General features: G+C 44.4%; 1 protein-coding gene across 1 annotated transcript; it reads left to right on the top strand.

Moving 5' to 3' along the window:
* Positions 1-398: 398 nt before the first annotated feature.
* Positions 399-8,884, top strand: VIM (vimentin). Its single transcript, XM_059818293.1, has 9 exons — positions 399-981; positions 1,162-1,222; positions 5,303-5,398; positions 5,543-5,704; positions 6,292-6,417; positions 7,149-7,369; positions 7,463-7,506; positions 7,922-8,007; positions 8,517-8,884. Exons 1-9 carry the CDS (start codon positions 440-442, stop codon positions 8,556-8,558), a joined length of 1,380 nt encoding a protein of 459 aa, XP_059674276.1. The 5' UTR covers positions 399-439; the 3' UTR covers positions 8,559-8,884.
* Positions 8,885-12,904: the final 4,020 nt, after the last annotated feature.

Here is a 12,904-nt window from a genome sequence, read left to right as displayed (position 1 = left end):
CCTCCTGCCGCTTCCCCCGCCTCGGCGGCTGCCCTCCCGCGGCCCTGGGGAAATATCTGCCGGCCCTCGCGGCTCAGTCGCGCCGCCCCCACGCCGGACGGCGCGGGGAAGGTGGGGGTGCTGCCCCCCTCTTCTCTCTCCACCGCTGCCCCGCACGGCCGCCTTTGTGTCCGCGGCCGCGGCTGGCGGCCGCCGCCCCCTCCCTGCGGGGCGAGGCGCGGCGGCGGGCGGCGCGGCGATTGGCAGCGGGCGGCGCGCGGGGCGGTGATTGGAGGCGGGCGGGGCGGTGATGGGCGGGGCGGTGATGGGCGGGGCGGGCCCGGCGGCGGGCGGTGGCTCCCCATAAGAGGGGGCCCGGGCCGGGGCCACCGCCCTTCTTCGCCCGCTGCGCACTCGAGCCGCCCCGCTCCCGGATTACAAAGCCGGCACCGTCGCCGCCATGAGCATCAGCACCAAGAACTCCTCGTACCGCCGCATGTTCGGCGGGGGCAGCCGCCCCAGCACCGGCACCCGCTACATCACCTCCAGCAGCCGCTACTCGCTGGGCAGCTCCCTGCGGCCCAGCACCGCCCGGTACGTGTCCGCCTCGCCCGGCGGCATGTACGCCACCAAGACGACGTCGGTGCGGCTGCGGAGCAGCATGCCGCCCATGCGGCTCCACGACTCCGTGGACTTCTCCCTGGCCGACGCCATCAACACGGAGTTCAAGGCGAACCGCACCAACGAGAAGGTGGAGCTGCAGGAGCTCAACGACCGCTTCGCCAACTACATCGACAAGGTGCGCTTCCTGGAGCAGCAGAACAAGATCCTGCTGGCCGAGCTGGAGCAGCTCAAGGGCAAGGGCACGTCCCGCCTGGGCGACCTCTACGAGGAGGAGATGCGGGAGCTGCGCCGGCAGGTGGACCAGCTCACCAACGACAAGGCACGCGTGGAAGTGGAGCGGGACAACCTCGCCGACGACATCATGCGGCTGAGGGAGAAGTGAGTGTGCGAGGGGAGGGCGGGTTCGGGCTGCCGGCGCCTCGCGCTGCCCCCCTCCCCCCCCCCGCTGGCGCGGAGGCAGCCCCTGAGCATCCCGAGCTGGGCTGGGGACGGCGGGAGGCTTGGGGGGGATTCGGGGGGACCCCCGCTCCCTCTTCACCGCTGTCTTGCCCCTTCCAGGTTGCAAGAGGAGATGCTGCAGCGGGAGGAGGCCGAGAACACCCTGCAGTCCTTCAGACAGGTTTGCGGGGGCTGGAGGGAGGGAGGGAGCCGTAGGAAGGAGAGCCTGAGGAGGTGGTGGTGCCTGGGACGGACGGGAGGATGGGACTGCAGGAGTTTGCTTTCCTCGCACAAAGGCATTCCATCGGTTCTCATGCAAACCCTCCTTGTTTTCTTTCGGGGGATGCTGCCGTCTGAGGGGAGGCGGGGGAAACTATTGTCTTGCTTTATCCAAGTCTAGCCTGTTTTACAAAAAGTGCTCCAACGTGGAATTGCTTTCCGATCCAATAAAAGTGAAAGGGGCCCATCTGCTCGCTTGGCTGAAGGGTATTAATGGTTTCTATGGGATTCACCGTGGAATGCAGATACAGGCATTATGGCAAGTGTGGTGGCAGCAGATTGAAATAATAGATCCCTTTGTGTCGGAGGGGAGGGCGCAGTGGGCTGCATTCTTACTAAATGTGTAATGGTGCGGGCGTATTTCTAGTGAAAAGTGTCTATCACGTGTATGGTCCAGTTTTTATACAAAACAGAGCTCTTTAATGACTGACTTTGGTCAGTGCATTACTGGACAACAGTTTCAAATTTCAAGTTTTTCATATGAGTCTTGTCTGCTGACAAGAAGTAGACAATTTGTTCCTTGGGGTGGGGTCACAGCAGTCAAGTCTCTCCTAGATGTCTATTAAGAACATTGAATTTAACCCTCTGTAAATGAAGATGTTAACACAGGAAGCAAGTTGTGTTAGAGTGTAGTCTCTGTAGGAAGCTACAATGTTATCCAGATAAACTAAACCCAACATGACAGCCAGAACCCACTGTGCAAACTGTTCAAAAAGTGTTAAGCTCAGGTTTTCACTTGTGCAAGACCAGCTTTCAACTTGGATCAAGTCTTGTTTGGACTAGGAGATATTTAGCAATGTGCCTTCTCAAAACAAGGTCTCTTCCCTAAAACTGCTGGTGTGAAATGGCATTGCTAGCATTCCTCCTGGCTGGAAGTGACTGCCCTTATCTCCAGACAGCTGGGCACAGGCTGACTTGGTCCCAAAGCTCTTCGTAGATGTTAGTAGGTGTCACCATTCAGGAAGTCATCACTTGATTGTCAGCATTTCCCTGGGCAAGGCTTTTGACTATAGTATATTTATAGTCTTTAAAGGGAGAGCAGGCGTCTTCATGAGATAACTTGTGGAAACTGAGACACCTACTCCATTTGGAGTCTGGGAATTCAGAGTCTCTGCTGGCGTTCTGGGGACAGAAGTTTGAAACAGAAGAGTTTGACGCACTGCTTGAACTTCAGCTTCCATTTTTTTGAGTGCTAAGCCAATTTAATATAGTGTGAAGTTAAATGCCTCTGCACAGGACTTCAGTTTTAGAGAACCTCATCTATTCTGATTCATTGCTGAATTCAGTTAAGGATCCTTTGACTTAAGGCTGACTTAAATGGTATCGCATACTTAATTGGTGCACTTCAAGGCACATCTACCTCAATTTCAAACTGATTAAACTTTGTGAAGGCTGTAGGCTTTTAGTGAACTTGGCTTTGTGCATATCCCACAGTCATTACCCAGCTGTTCCCTACACTGTAGAGAGAGGTCATTTAGGAGCTCAGCCTCTAGCAGGTCTGCGTGTGCAGTACAGTCAGAACTGGATTCGTTTAACCTCTCAAGGTGTAGCTTATACATAAGAATTGCAAATCATTGTCTATGGAAACACTACACTAAATCCACTGATGACATAACTGGTGCATGCTAGTGTTTGATTTGAACAACAGTAATATCTAATTTTTCCTTACCATGAAAGGGTAGGCTTAACATGCAGGTTTTGAAAAGTAAATCTGTTTCAGTGTAAGCAGTGTTCTATGAATTTAATTTCACTTGCAGGAGAACAATAAAGTTGAAACGTCCTGTTGTGCTTTTGCTTTTAAAAAAAATGCACAGCTTTTTATCAAAGCTTTTTAACTTTTTTATTTTTTTATTCTTGCACTAGAAAGCTTTATACATGGATTTGGAACACTTCAGCAGATACTTTACTGTTCTGACGTAGCATTGAATTTACTTTTCACTTGATGAAGCAGTTTTATACTTCAGTATTTTAAAAGAAAGTGAGCAAATATTGGAACTTAAACTTTATATTTGCAAAAGCTGCCTGCTTTAGAGACTGTTCAATTCAGATGTACTGAATTTTAATTTAATTCTTTTCCTGAACTCATATGCTGAGGGGTGTACTACATAAAATAAACGTAAAGGTTCAGTGAGTTCTTTCCTCTGGGACAAAACAAGCATCACAATTAATGAGAAAGTTATTTACTGCAGCTTTGCCAGCTACTATGGGAGCAAGGAATAGATCCTGAACTTATGACAAGACTAACAGGTCAGCTCCTGGCTAACATGAGGTTTGTCTGAAGTAAACATGGATGCTCAACCCTGTAAACTGAGTGACTGGTGTTAAAGAATCTCCTAGGATAAAATCAGTGCATAGTCAAATTGCATGCATGTATGCCTTACACTTTGTTTGCTCAGGCTACAAGTAGCTTATTCATTTATGTGGTTCTCGATACATCTAGGAAATAAAGATACACTGATTCTTCACTCCCTAACTTAATGATAACATATATAGTAAAATACATACCATATATTCTAAGTGTCTTCAATTTAAGATGCTTTCAATTTATTATAAGCTCCTAAAAATCCTGTAGCTGTTCAGTTGTCCTGAAAAAATTAGTCTTCAGGATGCAGATTTCTGTAAAATCCACTGGAAACTCTTTGGCTGTCTGTCTAATTGTGTAAACATGTTAGGTCATAGCTGTGTAATTTCCTTCTAGAATGGTCTTCAGGTTTTTTAAGGAAGAGAACAAATGAATTAAGGAGTTTTTTCTCTGAATTGAAAAACAGAGCCGATATGAACTGTGTGGGTGTAAAACTGAAGTTGATAGGGAAGTTATGGAATAACACATCAAAGGGGTGTTCTGTTGGATAAAGAAAACAGAATAATTCTTCTGGAGCAAGAACCTTACCCCAGAGTAGGAGTGATCCAAGGAATGGCTTTCTAGGAGTCTAAAGAAAACACTCCTTATTTCAAAGGTGCCATAATAGTGAGAACTGCTCATGAGGAATGCTTATGCTTTGGGCAATCCAAAATAGCTTTAGAGTAAGCTGTGAAAACCTGATATGTTAATACCATGTGAACATAAGAATGCAGCTGTGTATGTAACCATTATGAAAGGAACTATTGTCCCCTTTGCACACGAATGGTCTTGCACATTTAAAATGTAAGAAGTTACCAATCAATGTTTAGTCTTAAGTTATGTTTTTGAACTCATTCAAGCTGCTCCCATGTAACATTCATGGCATATCTTCTGTTATGCCTTAAATGAATTTTTGCTGTTGATTAAGACTATCTCTGTCCAGCAAAAGGTGGAGTCTTTGCCAGCTACTGTGAGGGTGTAGGCAATGATGACCAACTCGATTTGTGTTTATGCTCATACCTTCTTTTTCTCAAGGGAGATCTGTTAAACCAGTTGGAGAAGAAAATGCTTGCAGTTCCTATACGTAGCTCACTAGCTTTACAAGTATGCTTTTAAGCTGTGGTCTGTGGACCCAAAGGGCTCTGTGGTTGATCACCAAGGAGTCCATAAGAAATAAACAAGAAATTAAGCCCACTGATAGGCATGTAGGCACATGAGTTGCACTTTTAAGCCCCGCTGGAAAAAATGGAAGTCTGCAAATTGCAAGATTAACTGTTTTTCAGTGTAGTCACGCTAAAAGAGCTTATCACTGGCTTCTGACCCAAGTACCTGCTTCATCTTGAAACAGTATTTACACCTACCATGATCAGTGTGCTCTTCATCATGCTCAGCAATATGTTGGCAAACATGAAGTAATCTGCATATGCTGTATAGTTCCCCAAATCACAATAAAGGTGCATATAGTGGTCTCTGAGGCTAGGGTAGGAGGTGGCGGAAGAGATTTTTCACAGCTCTTTATTTCATACTGTCTTGCCAAAAAGCTTGGATGTAGCATCAGTCTTTATGCTACTGAACTTGCCCTAGAAGAATTCTCTACGTTACAGTTTTGTAAGATTGCTAATCATTCTTCTCTCTGGTCAGGATGTTGACAATGCCTCTCTGGCACGTCTTGATCTTGAGCGCAAAGTTGAGTCCCTGCAAGAGGAGATTGTCTTTTTGAAGAAGCTTCATGATGAGGTAAGCTGAATAATGAGGTCTGTGATTAGATGCTAGGAGTCTAGTGAGCAAGTAAGCTCTCCAATGGTTCTGGCCCAGAGTCCCCACCTGTTTACGTTCTGTATGTTGTCATGTTATAACACTGAGTGTCTGCTTCTTTCTAAGGAAATCCGAGAACTGCAGGCCCAACTCCAGGAACAGCACATCCAAATCGATATGGATGTTTCTAAGCCTGATCTTACTGCTGCCCTGCGTGACGTTCGCCAACAGTATGAAAGTGTTGCTGCTAAGAATCTTCAGGAAGCTGAAGAGTGGTACAAGTCCAAAGTAAGTAAAATCTGTTCAGATGCATCAGGGACTTGAACTAACTCTACATAGCAGCTTTGCTATAGCACTCAGTGTTCCCCCTGTCTCTCTACTGGACACGAACACAGCCACAGCACAGGGTCTTATTTAAACTCCTAGTCTTGGAAGAAAGAGTACAGCTGAAAAAATTACTTTGTGCCATAAGCACAGCAGCAAAGTAACGGGTTCATACGTGGAGCATTGGAGACTTTTCTATGCTTGTACCTGGAAACAGATGTTGGATGAAATAGTGGAGAAAGGAGTGAATGAAAATGATGAAAAATGATAAAAAGATTGAAAATGATAAAAAGATTGAAAATGATAAGGAGTGGAAAAAATGATAAAAAGATAGGGAACATACAGGGTGGGGAAACAAATGTGAAAGGTTTAACTATGAATTCCAATTTAACAATTAGAAATAGAAAGGCATTTAAAGAGTAATGCTAACATTTAAGTTTCAGGTGTTAGGACTTGTAATGGCTTCAGTTGCCCTCAATAGCTGTGTCCAAAAAAAGTCTGTTACACCATTTCTGTTGAAGTGTTATGCTAACCAAACTGGGGATTTCCAGTTTGCAGATCTCTCTGAAGCTGCTAATAGGAACAACGATGCCCTGCGCCAGGCCAAACAAGAAGCTAATGAATACCGCAGACAGATTCAGTCTCTCACCTGCGAAGTTGATGCCCTTAAGGGAAGCGTAAGTAGAAGACAGCAGTTGTTGGGACATTCTTCCCTCTGCAGCTTTAAGTACTGCACTGCAGTTTAATTGTTGATATAGTTGTGAATGCATCTGATCTCCCATGCAAGACAGCAGCATATCAGTACTTTTTTGAAAAGGGTGCTATGGGCTCAGTTTGCCTGCATGCACTACAGTACACTGGTTAGATTGATACACTGAACTAGTCTTACTTAAGGTATAAACAATGAGTTCTCTCCCTTGCTATAATATTCACTGTTTATGTAACACTTCCTGGAGATGTTTATGGCTTGTCTGTCAGGTACAGCTGAAGCTATACAAAAAGCTGGAGGAGCAGTAGAAAGGAGGTGCAAATCTTGCTGTTGCTAGAACCTGACTACCTTAAAGGCTGGCTTAGAATGTATTTAACAGTGTATAGTACACCTGCAAATCCCCTCACTGAGGACTGCCTGCATGCTGACTAGTACTACATGTGTTAGACTTGCTGTAAGGGATTGCTTTGCCACTTGATAGAACAAATGCATGGCACACCTCAGATCAAGTAGCAGAATAATGCACCTTGACTTTGCAAGGGGAAGATAAGGAGATGACAAATTTGGGACGTGTCTGGGCACTTTCAGAAAGGATGCTAATGTAACTCAACTTCCCTTTTGTAAAAAATTTGAAGGGCTTTGAGGGTGGGGAAGAGTGGCTGAACTGTAGCAGTGCTTGAATTCATTATTCTTTTCCAGAATGAATCCCTGGAGCGCCAGATGCGTGAAATGGAGGAGAATTTTGCTGTTGAAGCTGCTAACTACCAAGACACTATTGGCCGTCTGCAGGATGAGATTCAGAACATGAAGGAAGAAATGGCTCGCCATCTCCGTGAGTACCAGGACCTGCTGAATGTAAAGATGGCTCTTGATATTGAGATTGCCACCTACAGGAAACTGCTGGAGGGTGAAGAGAGCAGGTAAAAATCACATGCAGATAATTTTCTGAACAGTCATTACTAGAAGATGCTCTCTACCCGTGTCTGACTTCATCGATTTCTTTTTTCCTTCAGGATTAACATGCCTATTCCAACCTTTGCTTCTCTGAACCTGAGAGGTAAGCTGTTTCTGTTACTTCAGTTTAGACAGCTGTTCTATCATTAGCAAAAGGGTTCTGGATAGTTTCTTTTACTCTAGTATGTGAACTTGTGTAAGTGCAGTTGCATGTGAATGTTTTTAGATATAACTACAATATTTGCAATTACTTAACCTTGGATGGTAGGAGCTACTTTATTCCTGGGCATAGATATTTAAATATCAGTACCTAGTGAGTGATTGGTTTAGATGCCTGCTGAAGGTGCTTTAAGGGGAATAGGGAGAAAATTGAGAAGATTAGCTTATCATTCAGAGCAGGAGACTTCTTCATTTACTAAATTGGGATTCTGAAAGTAGACACTAAAATCTGTTACACCTCATTTCTTTGAGGAGGCACTTCATCTAGACTATTGGTAATAATACATTTTCTTCTGCAGAAACCAACATTGAGTCTCAGCCGATGGTTGACACTCACTCAAAGAGGACACTTCTAATTAAGACCGTTGAAACTAGAGATGGACAGGTTGGTGGTAACTGATTTTTTTCTTTCACAGCTTGTTACCTTAAAATACTTTGTCTACTGGTCAGTGCAGCCTGTATATGGTAGTAAGTATTGAATAGAACAGCATCTGGCAGTCCAAGCTGCATGGCTGGACATACAGATGTAGCAAACAGGCTTCTGTGGAAATGATCACAAAATTCATCTGACAGTAAAACCTTAAGTGGCTGACAGTTACCTGTGTAGTGAATATTTAAGTTCAGCTGAGTTAGCAAGTTCTCAAAAGATTTCTCACAACACCTAAGAAAAACACGTGGCAGTAAACAGAGGTACTTGTTTGGGACAAGATACTGTTTTCAGACTAAATAAAGCTTAAATGGTTTCTGCACACAATTAGCCAGCTAGAACTTCTAAGTGAGAGCTGATACCTATTTGTTCACATTTCTGTGGTGCTGGATGTTCCAATTCTAATTCTAAAAAGCAATTATCTTACTACTAAAACTTTTAATGCAAGTATTTCTGTGTTTCAACAGGTTATTAATGAAACTTCCCAGCATCATGATGACTTAGAGTAAAGCTGAAGTGAAGATGCTTACTTATTAATGCAGGAAAAATTCTTACCAGCAAGATTTAAAAAGTCCATGTCTTAAAGGAAGAAACAGCTTTCAAGTGCCTTTCTGCAGTTTTTCCATGAGCGCAAGACTATTATGCTAGGAAATAGGTCTTAGATCTTGCAAACTGACTCTCCCTGAAGGATTAGAGTTTACAATGGAGTCTAGTTTACAAATAGCAATATCTTGTGCTGCAATACTGTTTTTAAGTATCTGAATTCAATAAAACTGCTTTTTCCAGCACGGTATGAGCAACCTGTCGCTACTTCAATAAATCCTTGGAAAATGGCTCTTGATGTGTTCTAATTTGTTAACTTCATGACTTTCTGGAAAGCCGTAACAACATAATGCTGGAATTACTATACGGTTGACATCTCTAGTACTGGTTGTGTGGAATGCTGTTTTTTCAGTTTAACTAGATAAACTGTCTTACTTATTTACTGCTTAGGTTTTAGAACCAACTAAAATGGACTAAACTGGCAGATGCATAATGTATTATGATATTTCTTACCACTTAAATAAAATATGATACTTAAAGCTAATAAAAATTAATCTTGCTTCCATATACTAGTTAACCCAGCAACTAAGAGCTAGGAATACCCAAAATACCTTAAAACTTGGCTCTATAAAACATGGTAGTTAAGTAGCTGTGAAATAGTTCATGCAAGCCCTTATCTGAGACAGCACCTTTGCAAAGTTAACAGCTGACTTGATACATTGACTTCATTTTCCAGGAAAGACTAGTTCCCAAAGGCTTGTCTCTATTACAGAAAGTAAATGAAAGCTTCAGATGGAGTGGTGGTTAGGAGAGGTATTTAAAGGGAAAGCAGGGGAAAAATAACTTGCCCTAGTGGTGACCTGATTCCAGCACTTAAACCCATTTAAAAAAGGAGAGCCACCATGCCTGCTGTTCTCTGCTGAATGTCAGCCTAAGTGCAGCAGAATGGGGAAGAGAAAACTCCCATCTGGCCTGCCACAGTCTTCTGGGAGGCAGAACTGGAAGATTGAAGTCCTCTGTGAAAACTTAATAGAGAAAGTTTCTTTTCTTCTGCAGAGTAAGACACTTCTCTGATTAAAACTGTCAAAACCTCAGAACAGCTCTTGCCCCACAAAAGTAGCTGCTCTGTTCTGTATCATTCCTCCTGTAAAGCCTGCTTCTTGTAAGTTTTCACTCGGATACAACTTTGGTGGAATGAGTAAATGGGAGCTGGAATTGTTCAGTAAGTATGAATTGCATTCAGTGCTCATTCAAGGTAATGGTGTAGTAGTTTCATGCTGTACATACACTCTCACAAGTCTTGGGAACTGATCTGTAAGATCATTTACTGTTTTTCTTACAGGTGACTTACTGTTATTCCCTGTCAATTCTTCCCTTTGCTCTAGTACATGGCTAACCAGATGCAGTGCAGGCACTGGAGTCAGGGTGCAGCAGGAGTCCACTTTTTTCATCCCATTGTCTGCAGCACCAGGTTAGGAGATCTGCAGCTGCGATGCTAAAAAGGGAAGTTGGCAGTGCCTGGGGTGTGCTGAAACCCTCTACAGCTCAGACACACAGGTATCCTGCAACCTGGAGGTAGGAGCCAAGGTGTGATTGCAGTTTACATCTTTGAACCTCCCAGGGAGAAGTGCTGAAGTTGTTTTTCACAGCAGAAAAGCACCTAATTTTTCAAACAAGGCATAGTGATGCTGTTCCTACCCTGCTTTTCTCTAGTAAGTGTTCACAGAGGACTTCAACCTCTCATTTCCACCTCCTGACAGGCCAGAGGGGAGTTTTCTTTTCCCCATTACACCGCACTTGGGCTGATGTTCAGCAAAGCATACAAATCCATTAGGCTGGGATATGTGGCTGTCCCGCTTGGTGCTTTAGGTGCTCACCTGAGAGAAGAGTCCTGCAGCTGGTCCTGTGTTTGTTCTGGTGACTTTTCCATGCAAAAGGGCCAGAAGTGACTCTGAGGAGAGTGCCTGGACCCAAGCCTCGGCCACTGCATGCTGCAGAGTGGAACAGATTCAACCTGGTCTACAGTGTGGCGAGTAGGATAGTCTCATTAAAAAGTGAAAGAGTGAACCCAGCCTCTTTCATGCTGCAGAGGTTATAGACACCAGGTTTTCTACTACCTATCAACATCCAGAATGATAAAAAAGCACAAGTGAGCTTGCATGGGAGATGCTTTCTGTGATAGTGACAGCACTGGGCATGTGCAGTAGCTAATTTTGAACACTTAATAGACATGAGTGTCTACAACCTTTCAGGGTAAGTGTGGGATAAGGTGCTGATGTCCTGCCTGTTGCAGACTACTGAGTTATTTTTCTGGATCCAGGCACTGAAAAGGTTGGGCCAACGCTTAGTGTCATTTCTTGCAGCTGAAGCAGTGTGGGACCACTGGACAGTGGCATCTGACAGCGCATGGGCAGGGGACAGTGGGGACTGTTGATGACTCTGGGCAGAGACCCGTGGCACAGAGGGTCTGAAATGCATGTTTACTGCTGGAGGTTACCTGAATTGTGATCATCTTTCAGATGTCACCTCTCCCTCTGCCACCAGCTACCCAGCTCGTTGCTTTCTGTAGCCTTTGATTGCTTCACCCAGTAGATGAGAGAAGTGACTGTATCAAGCACTGACAGTGCAGCAAAGGAGTTATTCCTGGCTCTTTTCTGTTTGGGGTTAGTCAGAGCAGAGAGAAGCACGTGGCTGAGCTTTCAACCCTGGGAATAAATAGAAAAATAAATAAAAATAAACAAAAATAAAACATAGTTGCCAATGGAACAGGAAGGTTGCAGGAAATCTCCAAAGCCTGCACTGTGTGAGTGTGAGAGTACCCTCACGGTGGAAAGGAGAGTGGATGGTGACTGTGTAAACTTCTCAGTGTTTGATCTAGGTGCACCAGGCTTATGCTCGTGTATAATCACCAAAAGCTGCTTAGTGCTGAGCCAGCTGCTGACCTCAGAACTGTATTTCACATCCTAGTAACTGCAGGCAGCAGCCGTACCAAGTGGGGCAGCCCTCAACGGTGGCCAGGCACTTGTCCCATCCTCCAATGAGCACCAAGAAGCTGCTCCCATGAGCTGAGCAGCAGCACTTCAAGGCTGAATTTCCTCACTTGCTGAGTGACTGGTGCCTGTGGCAGTCACCAGGTCCTTGTATGGTGAGTAACAGAAGTTACTGCTACAGGCAACACTGCTTTTTTTTGGTAAATGTTGATTTCTAACAAGACTTTCTGACACCGGGTCCGTTCCAGGTAACCCAGCCAGAACTGATTTTGCCTAAGTCACTTCTGTCGCATAGTGAAATCTCTTACATGGTTACTATCTCCAAATTTGTAAGCTGTACTCAGAGTAAATAATATTAATCCTCCAGATAATTGAGTCCTCATATTTAGTTTATTATGCTTCATGTAGCCAGAAGCTTACTTCCTTTCCTTTTCTTTTTTTTTAATTCTCCTGCAAAATATGGAAACTTTTAGCAGAGACTCCATATTCCAAGCACCTGGGAACATGTAACTAATGCATTTCTTCTGCCATCCAGTTTGTCTGCTTTAGTGTACAGCAAATGTACTTTTCCCTTCCTCCACTCGCTTCCTTCCCTCCCTTTTCTTTTCTTTTCTTTCCTTTTCTTTCCTTTTCTTTCCTTTTCTTTCCTTTTCTTTCCTTTTCTTTCCTTTTCTTTCCTTTTCTTTCCTTTTCTCTTTTCTTTTCTTTTCTTTTCTTTTCTTTTCTTTTCTTTTCTTTTCTTTTCTTTTCTTTTCTTTTCTTTTCTTTTCTTTTCTTCTCTTCTCTTCTCTTCTCTTTTCTTCTCTTTTCTTCTTTTCTTTTCTTCTTTTCTTTTCCCCTTCCCTTCCCTTCCCTTCCCTTCCCTTCCCTTCCCTTCCCTTCCCTTCCCTCTACATAATATTTCAGTATGGAACATACTTTTTGCCTCACAAAGAGTGCTCACTCTTGGTCCAACCAAAGGCTCATGCCTTTTCTCTTCCCTTCCCTGTGACAGCTCTTGTCGGCTGTTACATCTGCAAATAACCCTGGTGCTTTCACTGCTGGCATACTGTGCTCGGTGGGAACATCTGTATTTTTTTAAATGCAGGGAAGAAAAAGCTAAGGGAAAGAGCTGCAAGACTGCTGTGAGGTCCTGAAAGCTTGGTTTAAATGCGAGGTTTAAAGAACTCAGGACACTTTGGATGAGGCCTGATGGCAGTATGGTGGAAAGCTGTCCAACAGCAGTGGTGGTAGGTCAGTGGCATGGCTGTGCCTCAGCTGCAGGGTGCTACCCCATGGCACCAAGCTGCCACACAGACTGTCAGGCGTCTGGGCGCCTCATG

This window comes from Gavia stellata, chromosome 6 (assembly GCF_030936135.1).
Source record: "Gavia stellata isolate bGavSte3 chromosome 6, bGavSte3.hap2, whole genome shotgun sequence".
In the NCBI taxonomy this organism is placed as follows: domain Eukaryota; kingdom Metazoa; phylum Chordata; class Aves; order Gaviiformes; family Gaviidae; genus Gavia; species Gavia stellata.
The sequence above is the reverse complement of the archived record's forward strand: the minus strand, read 5'-3'. Positions and strand labels throughout refer to the sequence as shown.